The sequence below is a fragment of the Esox lucius genome, chromosome 2 (assembly GCF_011004845.1).
Source record: "Esox lucius isolate fEsoLuc1 chromosome 2, fEsoLuc1.pri, whole genome shotgun sequence".
NCBI classification, from domain to species: domain Eukaryota; kingdom Metazoa; phylum Chordata; class Actinopteri; order Esociformes; family Esocidae; genus Esox; species Esox lucius.
The window spans coordinates 31705368-31720129 of NC_047570.1; the positions used below are offsets into that span (position 1 = coordinate 31705368).

The 14762-nt window shown below is 38.9% G+C and overlaps 1 protein-coding gene across 1 annotated transcript in view; it reads left to right on the plus strand.

The window, feature by feature from the left end:
- LOC105014014 (A disintegrin and metalloproteinase with thrombospondin motifs 7) overlaps positions 1 to 6116 on the plus strand; it is a 118815-nt gene extending 112699 nt beyond the window's left edge. The window contains exon 24 of the mRNA XM_010875959.3: positions 4723 to 6116. Coding sequence (XP_010874261.2) covers positions 4723 to 4871 — 149 coding nt within the window. The 3' untranslated portion in view covers positions 4872 to 6116. The remainder of the gene's footprint in view (positions 1 to 4722) is intronic.
- Positions 6117 to 14762: the final 8646 nt, after the last annotated feature.

The following is a 14762-nucleotide window of genomic DNA, read 5'->3' on the forward strand; positions in this document are numbered from 1 at the left end:
ATGTGAAGTAGGCCTGTTGTCAGACCTGTGCCATGGATGCATTGAGTTATAGTGACAGGTAGACCTGTTTGTTCCGGCAGCTGAATGAATTTTTCCATCACATAACATGCTTTCATGCCTGCGCAAGGAGAATACAGAGGGGAATTTTGATGTACTGTCTTTCTTGTCTCTATTCGCCTAAAGTGAGACTTAGGAATTTGGCTTCCAAAAGGTGAAAATGACCTAAACAATTTCGAACAACATTTAAATTGTTAAAAGTAATGCCTCATTATGTACCATTATGGCAGGTCATGAAATGCACATTGCAATGGGAGACATTTTACTTACCTATCTACATTTTCCCTTGCTTTGTGCTGCCCAATAGGTTTTCACCAAGCTATCAAATATAGCCTCAGAAAAGATGTCTTGAAGCACGCCATACAGTATCAGTCGACGACAGCCTAAAAACCTCTATCAGCTTAACCAGCGTCAGTGGTCAGTGGTAGTCAGAACTACAAAACAAATTTTACTTACCAGTAGCTACAGCTACAGCTAGAACTACAATAGAATGCTGACCTACTGGTAGCTAGGACTACAGATACAACTACAGCATTGGTCTGACATACGTGGACTGATCAACCCTGTGGCTGTAGTCAGGTAAACCCATCAGCCTGCAAGCCTCACATTACTTCCTGTGAGTCTATCACTAAAGCAGCTCTCATATTCATCTCCCTCTCAGGAAGACGTGGGTTTTCATTTCTGTAGTGCATCTAGTCTCTGCCTTCACTCCTTTTGTTCAGGCATCCCTGCTCCCAGAGCCAAGTCCTCCCTTGCACTCCCTAAAACTACGATGAAAAAAAAGGCCATCACTTATTTCTAGTCAAGATGCTGAGAGGGGGATTTCTGAAGACTATGTTGAGCACTCTGGAAAATAGCTGACATATAGCAAAGAGGTCACTTTGTTGATAGTAGAACTAAAGACTTCTCTAAAGTTGAGACCCTGGATATATCACTTTGTTATGACCAGAATGCCCCTGAAAAGAGTTCCATAGATTTATTCCATGCGCTTTCCCAGACTTGCCCGGCCTTGTTTTCAGTAGGGACATGAAATCCAGTCCAGATTCATTGCAATGATCAATTAGCGGTTGAGAATGAGCATCAAGAAGATGTCTGATTCTAATCCGTTGTCATTAGGACGTCCCCGTAATGTCAAGAGGTTGTGTTGTGGTACTTATTCAGTCTGTCAGTATCTGACTTAATGACTTAAATACAAAAAATACAGCTGGTAGCATTTTACAAAAAAGAAATAAACAGGAATTTGAAACGTCCAAATAAATCCTGATACTTAAAGGGGCATTTCACTATAGCACAACTACTTAATGTACACAATGTTGAACAAGCAAATTTGAATTTACTATTAGAAATGTCTGTTTCCATTGAGAATTTCATTTTGACAAGCTAATTCTAAATCTTTGTGGTTTACTGGTATTAATAAGAGTTCTTGCTTCCTCAGCATTCCTGTAAATATTTGGATGAAAGACGCCACCATTTCTTGCAGCAAAGTAACTATGTTAAAAAATAGTAGGAATTATACAATAAACTGCTAGTGACAGATCTTAATAAATAATTTCAGTCGTCATGTTTTAAATAAGCAGGACTTAAATAAATTGCCGTTTTAAGTAGCCAAATTTAAAAACGACACCAAAAGCTTTAAATCCAGCAACAGCTAGCAAAAACACAAGTATTTACACACATTTACCAGTAGAAATACCTAAGAACCCATGCTTTTTCAACTCCCCATTAGATTTGGTTATTCTATGAATGACACCACAATTTTTTGTGCTAAATGTTCACCCAGTAGCTCAAATAACAGCAAAGAAACGTCCTTTGCGTGTGTAGATACATGAAACAGTGTAATCCTGGTCACAGATCTCAATAGTTAGTTCCACAGGTATGGTTTTCAATACACATGGCTCAAATAATTTGCCGTTATAACATTAGTAACTAGCCATAATAATGTGTAGGCTATACATTTTTTGGTGGAGTACTATCCCCAGATCTCAAAATGTAGCTTCTTAACTTAGCCAAAATAAGCAGTATATTGCCACTGTTTGTTTAGCAAGAAGCAAGGCACAAATCAATAGAATGAACATATTTGCCACATTTGTCTTGTTAAACTGCTGTAGTGCAAATGTGATTAGTAAATACATTAATATGTATGTAAACATAAAGAAACAAATATATTTGCATTTCTTTCAATGCAACAGTGGCTCATCATGCAGGTCATCCAAACAATTGTTACTGCCTTTATGTTATGTAAGATCTCTCCGTTATGATACAAACGACTAACATTTGGCTTTGCTTTTTCAGCTGAAAGAAAAGCTAAGATGAGATGAAAGATAAGTCTTTCAGTGGACTGGAAAAGAGACACTTCAAAATAGTGTCAAAACACAGCATTGCACATTATTGTTTTATTTCGGTCTGTTTTCAATAATCCTCTGGCTATGTTTTATTAATTGAAAATATATTCCTTTTCAATTTCCTATCCTCTGATAGGCGCATTTTAATGGATCTGCGGGAGGGTAAATACTCAGTGGAAGCTCTGCCCTCAATTTCCCTCTACAACTGTGGCTCAAAATCGATTATTCCTTCAATAGGTCTGCAGGCAGTGAAAAGGTTTTGAACCATTATAGAAGGTTATCTGCAGTCACATGTTTTAGCACTTTGCACCCACAACATGAAAATCAGTCAATCACTTAACCCACACATTTTACTTATTTATTGACATAGCGGGTTAACTTAACATGTCAACAACTTGTTTTTTTTTATTTCCCTTTGACATGTAGTTAGGATTTAGCTGAAGTTACGTATTTTAATTGGGTTGTAGAGGAGGCCCAGCTCTATAACTGACTGTCATCAACAGCATGTCAGGATTTTCGAGGAATGTTGTTCTGCTCTCACCAACCCCCATTCATTCCTCTGGGAAGCCCTGCCAGGGTCAGACATCTAATTGGTAGTTACCTTTTACCATTTGCTATTGGTCAAAACTCAGTCAGAGGTTGTAAATGGGTAAATGATTCAGTGTTTGTTCTATTAAAATGGATCAATCATTGCTAAAAAAAAATTGAATGTGTTTTATGTCAAAAAGCATATGTTTTTGTAGAAAGTTGATTAGTTGAATGTTTGCCTTTGTTTGAAAAAACTGGCCAATTCCTGCAATCAATGTATTGATTAATTTAGCTTACTTGCATATTCAACAACCTTTAGAGTATTTCCATCCCTTTATTGTATACATAACTTTTTTGTAGGCTTCAGGTCAAAACCAGATTTGCAGCAGCCTCACTGCTACCACTGAGATCTGGTTCTTGAGCTCTGAGGCCTAAGCAGACCTTTAATTTCCCTTTTCTTCTCTCTCAGACCATGCCCATATGTACATTCCATCTTTCCATCTACTGTATATTTTAGAATAGGCTTGGTCTTATTTACGATATGTAATGCACACCGATCTTGATTTAGATTCTTCAGAATCAAATACACATTTTGTCATATTTAAATGACTATTGGATGACTGGTTAGCTCCTCATAAGTCTGTGACATTAATGATGAAACATGACAAAAGACCTTGTGAAATGCAGAATGGTTGATTTAGCTGTGGTGATTTTTTATTAGGTGACACGTTCAAAGTAATTTAGATACTATGCATTGAGCAAAGCATATAGTGAATAAATCCAGTTATAATTAAGTCTCGTTTAATTGTGTAATTTCATCATTAATAAATACATTAACCGATACTGCATTGGTAGCAATATTTGCCTTCAGCACATACTTAGGAAAACCAGTTATGATTAAGTCTTGTTTCATTGTGTTATTCCATCTTTGATAATATAATCAATATAATATGCTACTTGGCTAGAGGTATTTGAGGCTCTTGCCAGTCTGTCTTGGTCGTTTGTGCTCAGTTTTCACTGTATGTGAAAACCCAGTTTGCGTTCACATAATGACATAAAGTGGAGTCCCACAATCAATTACATTTTTTACGTTTTTGGACATAGAAAACTAAAACTACAAGAAATTATGCTAAAACAATTGGTTACAGAGACATTTTCCTTATCTTACAAAGTAATCAAGGTTGGAAGTGTTGTGTTTTTGTGATGTTCAGTATCCGTTTTGGGTGTCTAGTATAAATTTGCACAGAATAAAAGTTTTATTATCTTGACCATTGTTTTAGGAGAAGAACAGCCCATGACATGAAAAGTATAATAGTCTTGGAATAAACTATAAACATATTGTTTTATGTAATTGTTGCTAGTGTCTGTGCTTTTGTGTTGTTGCAAGGCTGTGATGATGATCTATTAGTTTAAGATTGTCACCATAACTTCTGTATGTGGATGAGGTGCTCTGACCGAAAGGAGCCTGTCGAACGTTCAAGGAGATAAACCACACTCATTAGCGCAACTCTGTGAAAGCTGGCTGATCGAGCATGAGCAAGAATGCCTGAGACATCCAAACTGTGGCCAATGATCTAAAGGGTTCAATGGCCTTTGTTATTTAAACAGCATATAACCTTTAAAATGTATTTAGTATAATGCAAGGTATTTTTTGTTCAAACTATTTCGGGTAGCATTTGTCTTTCCTATACAGCGGTCTTAATATACAATCTGTTGGTGAGTGGTTACAGTATTATTTTAGGAGTCTTCACCCTTTTCAGTGTGTAAAAGATCCCTTTTTCTTTCGCTCTCACAGGTCTCACCTGTCTTCGTGACCGTCTCACGTTCCGTTTCTGTCAGACCCTCCGCTGGCTTGGCCGATGCCATCTGCCCACGGTCCAGGCTCAGTGCTGCAAGACCTGTGGCCAGCGTTCCCGTGGCGATGAGAGCAGTACTCGACGCTGAGGTCCAGCGATCCCGATAGGGTGGAGCCATTCGCCCAGACCCAGTCGCAAAACACTCTGACACTCACACGAACTCTCTCTCACACACACCTACATGTACACAAACATGCATCTTGAGCTGGATACAGACACGCTAAAACAAAGGCGCTAATTATACATTTTTAACCCCAATTACTTTGGTCTCCCGACTGCTGGTTTAGGGCTTCCTCAGTGCGATTGGAATTATGTCACATGCTGATGGTAGGAAAACATGACCTGTTGTTTTTGTTTGGAGCCAATGGGATACTCCCTGAAGTGCACACCCAGGTTATATCACGCTCCGCTGAACGATGAATTTATCACGTAGTAGTACGGGACCACATGACACGACAGAAGATTCCTCCAAACTGTAATAAGAAGAAGCAGGATTTTCGGTTTGAACCGTTAAGATCTTTGCACTTTGTCAGTTGAATCCATGGGTTATTCTGTTCTGATTGGGAACACAGGGTCATAGTCAGGTGATTGGTTCCGCCCAGAACAAGTGGACTGGACCAACATACTCATTTAGTGGGCAGTTGTTACACATTTGTTATAATTACCAGACCACCCCGTAACTCTTACAATGCTTTCTATTGAGTATAGACTTAAACCCACTCAACTTAGCTAAGATTCGTCTAGTAGGAACAAACTACCTTTATGTTAAATATTTGTTTCATTGCACTATACATATATCTGTCTAGTGAGCTCATTTGACTCATTTCACATTACCAGATACTCTGAGGGTTTTTGTTTAGGGTTGTCTTTATGCATACATGAACAAATATTTCTAAACAGCTGATACTTGCAATATCTGGCACAGCATTTGATTAATTGCGTTAAATCCTAGCTCAAGGTCTCTAATGGCATAGCAGTAAAGTCACCACTTTGCTCCTTAGCTGTGCTATTGTGACCAGGAGTTCAAATCCCAGTAGCAGAAATCAACAAGTGCCACTTAGAGGAGTGTATAGATTGGTCGAGCACCAACCGCGGTCATCGGTTTCTCTGCAACTTCTGGTGCAACTCTACTTCAGACGATTACAGTGAACATTAGTTCAAATGTTCAATGTTAATGTAACAAAAAAAGTTCAATCTTGAAGTGCATACTGTAATATTTTGCAGTCAACGTGTGCCAATTTTGTCTCACTTCCTAGTTGAAAGGTCACCATCAGACATTTATACATGACATTACCGTGGAAGATCGTACCTGACACCATACACAAAAAAAAAAGGAATTTGAAATACTTAACCCCTTAATGTGAAATAAAATAAAGCTTAACATTTGTTCTCTCAAAAACATTTATTTCAGATCTCAGAGTTTGACATCACACTTATACAGTCCTTCGATTGTATGCAATGTAGATGTCCAAATTGCTGAATTTTGCAGCTGGTCTGCTGTAGCCAGACACATTTTTCTCTCCTAATCTTTGACACAGTACCGCCTCTTCATTCCTCTACAGTAGCAGCTAATGTAGCGAATGTTATGATAACGCAACTTTCTTCATATAGCAGACGCTCAGTCAGAATGATTTACAATAGTGACTTTTTAGTGACTTTTTCACTGTTCCCTAATCGGAGTCGGACTGATGACCTTTGGCATTGTCAAGCGCTATGCACTATAAACCCAGTTACATTGTTAATGATGCATTATAAAGCAGCAAAGTCATGTAATTTGAAGTCCGTGAATGTCCGTGGAAAAAACTGTAAATTTCTTTGAAAATGGTGCTGACAAAATAACTTGGTGCTAGAGGCTGCCTCGAGCTTTAGACCTCATTGGATCAGGTGTTGACTGGCCTTATCTACTTGAATCCTTCATTTATTTCAATATTAGTCTCTAAATTATCAGTCAAATTAAAGGTTGACCTGATGGGAGAATTGCTGTTTGATGTACAAAAGAACAGAATCAAGGGAATAAAGTTTCTGTAGTGGTTAGCCAAACTCAGCATTGTGGAAGACAGTTTTGGAATGACCTCAAAATGTAGGAATACTATATAAATAGCTTATTTAAATTATACTTGTATTGCAGTATATTAATGAGAAATTAAAAATGTTGTATGCCTTCACAAGTATTTTTTCTGTAATTGTTTAGTAGAGATTGGCTGTAGTCTTCCACGAAACACTTTTGTTGTACACTTATTAATGCACACAGATGTGCCACTATTTCCAATGAATGTTTAGCTTTCAAATTCATTCTTTCAGTTTTGTAAAACCTCAATTGAAAAAGATCTTATATCATGGCACTGAGAAACCATTAATACATAAATGTGGTGGCTTTAACTGTGAGCCCTACCTTTATTCACATTTGTTTTAACCACTTTATTTGAACATTTTTTAAACATTTTTTATCTCACCTAGATTCCAGCCTCTCAGTAGTCTACAATTAGCTGATTTTAACGTCATTACAGTTCATTCTCAGCAAATGAGATAACATTTGTAACAGTATCTGATATCATACAATCTAGGTTAGATAAAAAATATTTTGCACTGTGGAAAATGTATATTTGTGTAATTACATTTTGTGTTGGACCCTACACATTACAGTTGTTGCCCATGATCACACAGTGCTCGCCCACTCAGATGCATATTGTATCACTCCGAATTCAGGGACTCATTTTTGTCATGCAACCTGAGGGAGAGGGAATGACAATGTACCACAAGATTGGTATTGACAGATGTTTCATAAAGCATTAGCCTTGTAGGTGTTGTCTTGTGAAATGTGTTTTTTTCCAGCATCTTTCCAGTCCTGTAGTGGGGCAGTGGGTATTCTGTCCTCTGCGCCGGACTGGCATCATCTTTAAGTGGTGTGGCAAATGTGTGTTATGACGAGGTTCAACTATGACTTCCACCTGAGGTTAATCAGGGACAGAACCACGACAGATTAGTTGTCTTAGAAGCTGCCAAAGTGCTTTGCTGCAGTAGATGTGACATAATGTAGTCTGAGAACAATGTGTATATATATTCATCTCTACAGAACACCTCATTTCATCTTAGCCTCTTAACAATTGTTTGTGTTCAACTGCACATGATCCAACCCGCTTGCAAAAGCCATACTTCTGTTTTTTATTTTAAATGTTGACACTTTTTTATCAATAGTAAAAAAAAACATGAATTGTTACAAATGTTTGTGCTTTACATTTTGTATTTATACCACTTAAAATAAACGTTTTTAAAAATATAGTTTGATCCCTTATTATGAAACTAATTTCAATGCACTAAGAGGCCACTTGGCAAGTATTTCTTATCATTTTGTCTCAAGGCAGAAAGTCACAGTTCTGAAACAACAAATTAGTTTCTGTTAAGAATAGCCTCAGCACTTGAGGCTACTCAAAACAGATGCCAGAATCCTTTGTGAAAAACACCAAACGAACACAGGGGGTTTCTTCGGCCAGCATTTACAAGACAATTGAATTCCTCCTTTCCTACACAGCCAGCTAATTATAGACAAATTAGACCAGAGGCTGACTTTTTTCAACTAAATGCAAATTCAAGAAATTATTTTGTTTTGAAGAGGCACTTATAACATTGTGCATTGCAATATGCTCAGATTTTTCTTTTTTGACTGTAGCAATGACTAAGCTGTTGCTATGAACACAATTAATTCTCTGATCACGTGGCATTGAGTTGTGCTTTCTTGAGAACAAAGGCCTTGATTTGATGATGAGCTCAGGAAAGTCATTTAGTTTGTTAAACATTCATAAGAATTGTATTAATTCATATATGCACCCAGTTAGAGTGTAAATATTAGTTTGTGTTACCAGAAAAGTACAATTGTTGTACCCAGAGAAGGCTGGGCTTTTATTCTGGCACTGGGTCTGTAGTCTATTGGTGCTTCACTAAGAGTCTTCTAAAGTCTGAGGCCAAGGGGACAGTGTACCACAGTGCTTTGTTGTGTCATGGGTCTCCACAGCTTGTTAAAAGTCTCCCTTGTCTAAGTACAATGGAGCCGTTCTCTGCATTCCGAACAGAGGGTTACTTCGCCTGTGTCATGATACCCACAAACATACTAAAACATGGCAGACAGAGCATTTCTGTTACTTCAGAATCAAAGGAGTAGTGCCGCTATAACATATACACAGCACTGAGCTGGGTTGAAACAGGAGAGCCAAGAGAACAACAGTTCTGATTGACCAGATTGAGAGCTTAGCACTGTGCAAACATGAGGTCACATGCCTAGTCCCATTGTCAATAGTGTTGCTGGAGCTCCAGCTGGCACAAGACACTGGCTCGCGACTGGACCCTTCAGTGTCTCCCAACCTCCACTCGGGCTGCAGCGGGCATCAGATGCAAAACACAATTTCTAACTGGACACTTATTACATAGAAATGTAGATTCCTTGTTGCGGAATGTGACGTGTGAATCACCTGAGACAACACATTACAACTGGTTTCCCAGATGTACACCGTTCATGACACAATCTGGAGAGATGTAGAAGAGGATTTTATTATGGCTGTGTATGAATGAATCCAGGTGATGTTTCCCCTGAGGTGACTGCCAGGACTAATTTCATTAGAGATGCTTCACCTTTCTTCCAACACAGGTTGGCTTCGGCTCTGGCCTGTGGGTCCCACTCTGAGGAAAATGATTATCAGTCATTCAGACCTGGCCTTCTGCCAGTTTGGACCTGATTCTACCAGTGCCGAGACGTACTCCTCCGTATCACCAATAGAAATGAGGCTCCCAGAGGCTCTCAAACACCATGTATTCCAGAGGATTAAACTCTGGGCAGGGATTCCAGCTAACCGAAACTGTTTGTATGCAGTATAGAAAGCTTGGACTGAAGGGAAGTATAGCTTTCTCTACAAGATTCTCTTCAAGTTCTGTCCATTCCTTGATTTTAAACTGCAATAAAACAGATTCTTGTACTGTATTGTTTGCTGAAACAATTACGTAAAATCCATGGGAAAGCACTTGGATAACAGCAAATTGCTTGTTCTGTCTGATGGTTCATATCACTGTTACAATGTATTTGTTTCTCATGGGGCCTGTTTTTTGTGACTGAATTATTTTAACAGTCTGAACTGAAATGCCAAATCAATGGAACTTACTAGATACTACTGTACTAATAATAAATTAGTGTTACTAGATACTACTGTACTAATAATAAATTAGTGTTACTAGATACTACTGTATTACTACAATTGGAACCATTCATGTTCGAGCCTGTTTCAACATGACAAGTCATTCTGGCCATTATACTATATTCTATAAAAGCATACTATATCACAGAAGACTATATCTTTATCGGTCCCATAACTAATCAAGCCTGGTTTAACATGGAAGGCTATTTCATTTGAGCCTTCACAAAAAGTTGAAAGAAGAGGAACAGCGCCCCACAGTGGTCAGGTTATTAAACTGCATGGTAAATGATCGTCTCCGGGATTCATTTTTAAGGTCAATAATTAAGGGATGCAAATATTCTGGTGAAAATGTGCCTAATGCACTGTGTAATCAATCATTCCAACGTTGAACATCTGCCTCAAGCATAAGGTATTTCAATATGGAAGATGATTCATTTGACCTTAATTGGAACAGAACTTTGGCCCCAGATATGGTTAAACAGATGAGCTGCGTTTTGTGATTAGCCTAGCAATGTCACATTACAATACTTATTATATATGATAATTTTTTGCTGATGGTCTCAGTATTTGTATAAACTATATTTCACCTGATTTTTTAGACGCCTTTAGGTTCTTTATTCATTACATTTTATTTTTATTGTGCACAGTACAACATTTAATTTGTCTCTCATATCTATTGTTATTTTACTGCTGTACTATTTTGTAATTTGTTTAAAAAATATTTAACTGGAAGCTAGTAGAGTGAGTGGAGTGGTGGGGAGACACTGGAGTACTTGGCAAGGTTGAAGACAAGCTTTCTGGATATGTTACAGTGGTTATTTAGCACAAGCACGGAGCACAACACCACAGTAAAAGCAACTCTGCCTTCTTGAGTTTTTAGGTGATGGGCCGAAATACAGAAATGGGTTTCATCACCTGGGAATCAGAAGGGGGAGGAAGAAAGTAGCTGAGAGACATCTGCATAGCAATGATAAGAGAAACCATGCGAGGTTATGACAGAGCCGGGCGATTTGGTGTACAGAGAGACAAGGGAAAGGGCCTGTAATCAAGCCCTGGGAGACATCAGTAGAGACAGTCTGTAGGGGAGACTCAGATCTTCTCCGTTTCACCATGTAGGAACAGTAGGATGGATGAAATCCGAGAGTTGTTAGAGTCTAAGATGCCCAGCCCTTAGAGGGAGAGTCTGAGGACAGAGTGGAGAATAGAGAGTCCGCTTGGGAAGCGTGAACAGCCTCTTTGACACAGAGTAGAGCATTCTCGGATGAGTGAGCCATCTTGAAGCCTGACTGGTTATCAGAGTTGGTCAGAGACAACATGCTCCAGTGGTTTGGAAAAGGAAGACAGAAGGGACACCAGTCGGTAGATTTGGATGTCAGAGGGGTCAAGTGTTGGTTTATTTCAGAGTGGAGTGACTCTGGATATTTTGAGTCTCAGTCGACCCAGCCAACAGTCAGGGATGAGAGAGTAATGGGCAGGTCTCCAGAGATGGTCTTGAGAAGGAAGGAGGGAATTGAGTTTATTGCAGGATTTAATCTGAAGAGTGTGCAAGAAATGATAACGCATTGGAGTGCAGTGCATGATGGGAATACAGTAAGTAGTCACTGCAATTCGGATGGATGATCACTAGATGTCACCACATCTTTAGAATGTATACTCTCAGGGTCAGTGTACCCATTAGAGCACACATTACTTACATTTTGTTTACTTGCTTTTGTACTGTTAAATAGAAAAATAATAAGGAATTCGGTGGAGTAGGTGTCTGAACTTTCATGACCTTTCTTTTACAGTATTTTAGGGAGATCAATGTCTGTTTTTAAATCAATAGCTTAAAGCTGAGGTAGGCAACTTTGTGAAAATATTTCAATGTGAGAAACAGTGCCCCCAGTTCTTCCCTCCTCTCCCTACCCCCCACCCAAGTCTGATTGACGGCTGGGTTTCACTTTCCTAGTCACATGAACGTGCATGCAAAAAAGAGGAGTTATCTACTCCCGCAGGCATGTTGTTGTCTTCTCTAGCAGCCGTTATAGCTTCTATCTGATCTTCTTCTTCGCTCCATATCACTGACTTATACTACCCCTGGGCAGTATACACATGCGCAAATAGAGCCAAGGTGGCCCGCCTCGCCAAAGGCAATTGGCTAAACATTGTCTGGAACAGGACTGGCTGCATCGTCACTACCCAAAGTGAGATTCTGGGCGTGGGGAGCTGTCTGTGGTGCTAACCAACTCTCATAGGGACTCATTTAACTTAGACACCATGTTTATATAGACATTTTATTTTCCATTAAAAAATACCACCTACTGGACATTTAAAGTTCAATCGAAATTTGAAAAAAAAAAAATTTATGCATTTCTTAAATAACTCAATAGGGAATATGAATAGATCAAAGAAGGCTATTGAAATGTATACTAGTATTCTGTGCATCACCCAGTTGCATAGCATTGGTGTTCCTGCCTTGAAACATACTGGTTACAACTTTTTTCCCCCATGGTCCGATAAACTCAGACCGGTCTTAGGTGCTGTGTGAATACCTACAACTGTTCAATAGGCGGCTTTTCACATAGGTCTGCTTTCAAAGTCAACAACAAAAAGGTATTTTTCTAATCAAATGCACCGATTAACGTAGCATCATTCTGAACAATGACATTCCTGTGACAAGGCACATGACACCTACACAGTAAGCATAAAAAATATATATAAACTTTACAAAAATTCACTTCTCAGAAATAGATGCGTGTGGTCAGTGGTTGAAAAGGGTGCTCAGGACTTTGAGCCTTTACCCCAGTAAAAAAAACGATTACCATCCAGTCAAACAAGTTTAGTGTCTAAATAGAAGGATTCCTTTGATCATTTGGTGCCATTAAATCAAGTGTCACTTGCTGATAGACAATTTAGATGAGGTGAAATACAATTCTAAGAAACATTATTAATAATTGTATGGAGTAGCCTAAATGCAGCGCGGGATCCCCAGGCGGACCCGGGAGAGGACCATTCGGCCCCAGCAGTTATTCGGAGAAAAGAGCGGCACTGAGGTCCGGTTTTGCTCCAATGCACGGTTGTCAATGCACATTTGTCGATGCACGGTTGTCAATGCATGGTTGTCGATTCCCAGGCTGCATCTCCATCCTTGGTTAGCTCCTCCCACGGCTCTGGCTCCGTAGGTTTCGGTGGAGATCCGGGATCAGCAGCTGACACTTTAGTCACTGCTAATACTACTGACACTGCTAATACTACTGTTACTGCAACTACTTACTGCTAATACTACTCTTACTGTTAATACTACTGTTACTGCTAATACTACTGTGACTGCAAATACTTACTGCTAATACTACTGACACTGCTAATACTACTGTTACTGCAACTACTTACTGCTAATACTACTCTTACTGTTAATACTACTGTTACTGCTAATACTACTGTTACTGCTAATACTACATACACTGCTAATACTACTGTTACTGCAACTACTTACTGCTAATACTACTGGTACTGTCAATACTGCTGTTACTGCTAATACAGCTGTTACTGATAATACTATTGTCACTGCTAATACTACTGTCACTGCTAATACTACTGTCACTGCAACTACTACTGCCACTGGTAATACTACTGTCACTGCTAATACTACTGTTACTGCTAATACTACTGTCACTGCTAATACTACTTTCACTGCTAATACTACTGTCACTGCAACTACTACTGTGACTGCTAAAACTACTGTTACTGCTAATACTACTGTCAATGCTAATACTGCCGCTACCACTGAAATATTCACTGTATGAGTTGATCACTGACAAATGAAGCACCCAAATTTCCCTAAATAATTTATAGGATTCAGATACAGTGGATATAAAATATCTACACACCCCTGTTAAAATGCCAGGTTTTTGTAAAGTAAAAGAATGAGACAAAGATAAATCATGTCAGAACTTTTTCCACTTTTAATTTGACCTATAATGTGAACAATTCAAATGAAAAACAAATGGAAATCTGGGAGGGGAAAAATGAAAACCTTACAATAACCTGGTTGCATAAGTGTGCATAAATAATTATGATTTGACAATATGTGAAGTGTTACTTCATGTCAGTGATGCAGGTAGAATTTAATAGATCAATATGAGTCATACAGTTCTTTACTCTGTCATCGTCATCTTCATCATCATCAAAACATTCGTTTTAATATATATTTTGTTTTTTTTACTTTTTCGGGCGGATTCCTGGACACAGGTTAAACCTATATTCCAGGTTAAGAAAAAATCCCATGAAGATTTTCCACTGGGATTGACTTTTAGTGCAGGACTAGGTTTAATCATGGGAAACTGGCACTATTGGTATAACTATAAAATATGGCCGGCCGCTGAGCCTGACTGTATCAAATCTTCCATCCGTATTCCATAAAACAAATGGTGTCCTGCTGCCGACATATTGGTTAGCGGAATTATCGAAAATGTCTAGATCTAATTGCCAAGCCAGATGAAACCCTCATTCTGTCCTTCATTGAGACCGTTAACTCTAATTGCTCCCCAGGCAGCAATCTACTCCTCTCACTCAACACCAGAGGACGTAATTCGAGGCATCTGGCAAACTAACTATTAAATTGACACCACACAGGTTTTTTTTACCGGCTGGTGGCCTAATACAGTCAAAATAACCTGGGATTTAACACGGACAAAACTGTGGAGTTGAGAGTTGACTACAACAAACTGTCAGCTGTTAGAAGAAACTCAGATTGCAGTCATACCCGGGAAAACCGCAACACGTTGTAGTGATCTGCAGAGAGGTGAGCTGCCGTGAGGTCC